The 1,580-nt window shown below is 59.8% G+C and overlaps 1 protein-coding gene across 1 annotated transcript in view; it reads left to right on the plus strand.

The window, feature by feature from the left end:
* The window catches only part of MYOM2 (myomesin 2), a 103,160-nt gene that overhangs the window by 37,995 nt on the left and 63,585 nt on the right, over nucleotides 1–1,580 (plus strand). Inside the window, exons 20-21 of the mRNA XM_023526072.1 lie at nucleotides 61–239; nucleotides 1,432–1,546. Of these exons, the coding sequence (XP_023381840.1) occupies nucleotides 61–239; nucleotides 1,432–1,546 (294 nt within the window). The remainder of the gene's footprint in view (nucleotides 1–60; nucleotides 240–1,431; nucleotides 1,547–1,580) is intronic.

The following is a 1,580-nucleotide window of genomic DNA, read 5'->3' on the forward strand; positions in this document are numbered from 1 at the left end:
CGGGGCGGCGGGCTCTCCGTGGCGGTCCGCATGCACGCGCCCACAGACGACCCGTTCCAGGCCCTGCCTACGACCTGACGTTCTGCGAGGTGAGGGACTCGTCACTGGTCTTGCTGTGGAAGGCGCCCGTGTATACCGGCGGCAGCCCCGTGTCTGGCTACTTGGTGGACTACCAGGAAGGCGACTCCGGCGAGTGGGTCACCGCCAACGAAGCGGCCACCGCAAATCGCTACCTAAAGGTGACGTCCCCCACCCCCCGCCCCATCGTCCCCTGGGAGCAGGTGTTTGGCCCCCAGGAGCAGACCAGCACGGGTGTCTGGGGAGGAGGGGGCCTCAGCACTGTGCGTCTGCAGAGTGACCGCAAGCGGTTCCCGCGGGGGGGGGGGCGGGCGGCTGCCTTCTCTGGCTCCCACACGCTGGCCGTGGGTACCTGGGGACGTGCCCTCCTCCCGCGGTGCCGGCCGACAGCCCCGCACAGCACGAGCAGACAGTCCCGGGGGACTCGGGCCTGCGTGGGCACAGGCTGCTGTGCGCGCTTTTCGGGGTGATCACGACTGTGCAGTATCTTTCCACCGCCAGCCCCACGTGTCCCGTGGCTGCTGACGCCAGACCCGCTGGTGACACACACGCACACACGCACCCATGACCGGTTTACTGCATCCGACACCGTTGTAACGGGCAGATTGCTCTAGCCTGCCTTTCTTCAAATATTTCTGTGTTAGCCCCTACGATTCACCAGCAACTGGGGTCAGCTGTGCCAACGGCCCTCAGCCCTGCCGGCCACCCTCACCCAGACGCTGCCTTCTCTCAGCTGTGGGCTCTGTGGTACCATTTAGACACGGAGGTGACCCGCGTTCCCCCTTAGGGAAAGGCCAGGCCTGCGCCGGGCACATGGCTACACAGCACAGAGGCCTAAAAGAGCGTTCGCTTCTGGAAAACAGTTGACAATGTGAAGCAAGATTGTTACTTTTCAACGAACAAATCAGCTCCTAAGAATCTAGCTAAACAGCCTAGTTAGGAATTTCGCTACTTTGTGTTTTTTATGATTTTCAATGCGGATTATAACACAATCTATATAGATATAAGAAGAGCTCGATTTAATTTTGACGTGTCGAAAAGGATGGCACATTTTGCACTGTTAAAAATCATGCTTAATATTTAACCCCATAGCAATGGGTCAAATGTGAACGCCAGATCACAAACCAGATGATGTGATTATAATTCTGCTTTAAAATGCGTAGAAAAAGCGGAGAATTTATCGAAACTGTAGCAGACCCGCTGTTCCTGCAAAGTCGGGTCAGGAGCTCCTCCCGGCCTGCTTCTAGCGGAGACGCGGGGCTTCCAGAGGGGGGTGGTCGCTTTTAAAAACAGAGCGAGCCCGTCACACAGCGCGCAACGTGACGGCCGTCTCGGTTTACCTCCGCGTTCAAGGTCTGCGACCTGCACCAGGGATGCACCTACGTCTTCCGCGTGCGGGCCGTGAACGCCAGCGGCGTGGGGAAGCCGTCGCCCGCGTCCGAGCCGGTGTTGCTAGAGGCGCGGCCAGGTGCGTGTGAGGCGTGGCGCCCGGGCCGGAGGGC

The sequence above is a fragment of the Pteropus vampyrus genome, unplaced genomic scaffold (genome assembly GCF_000151845.1).
Source record: "Pteropus vampyrus isolate Shadow unplaced genomic scaffold, Pvam_2.0 Scaffold690, whole genome shotgun sequence".
NCBI lineage: Eukaryota > Metazoa > Chordata > Mammalia > Chiroptera > Pteropodidae > Pteropus > Pteropus vampyrus.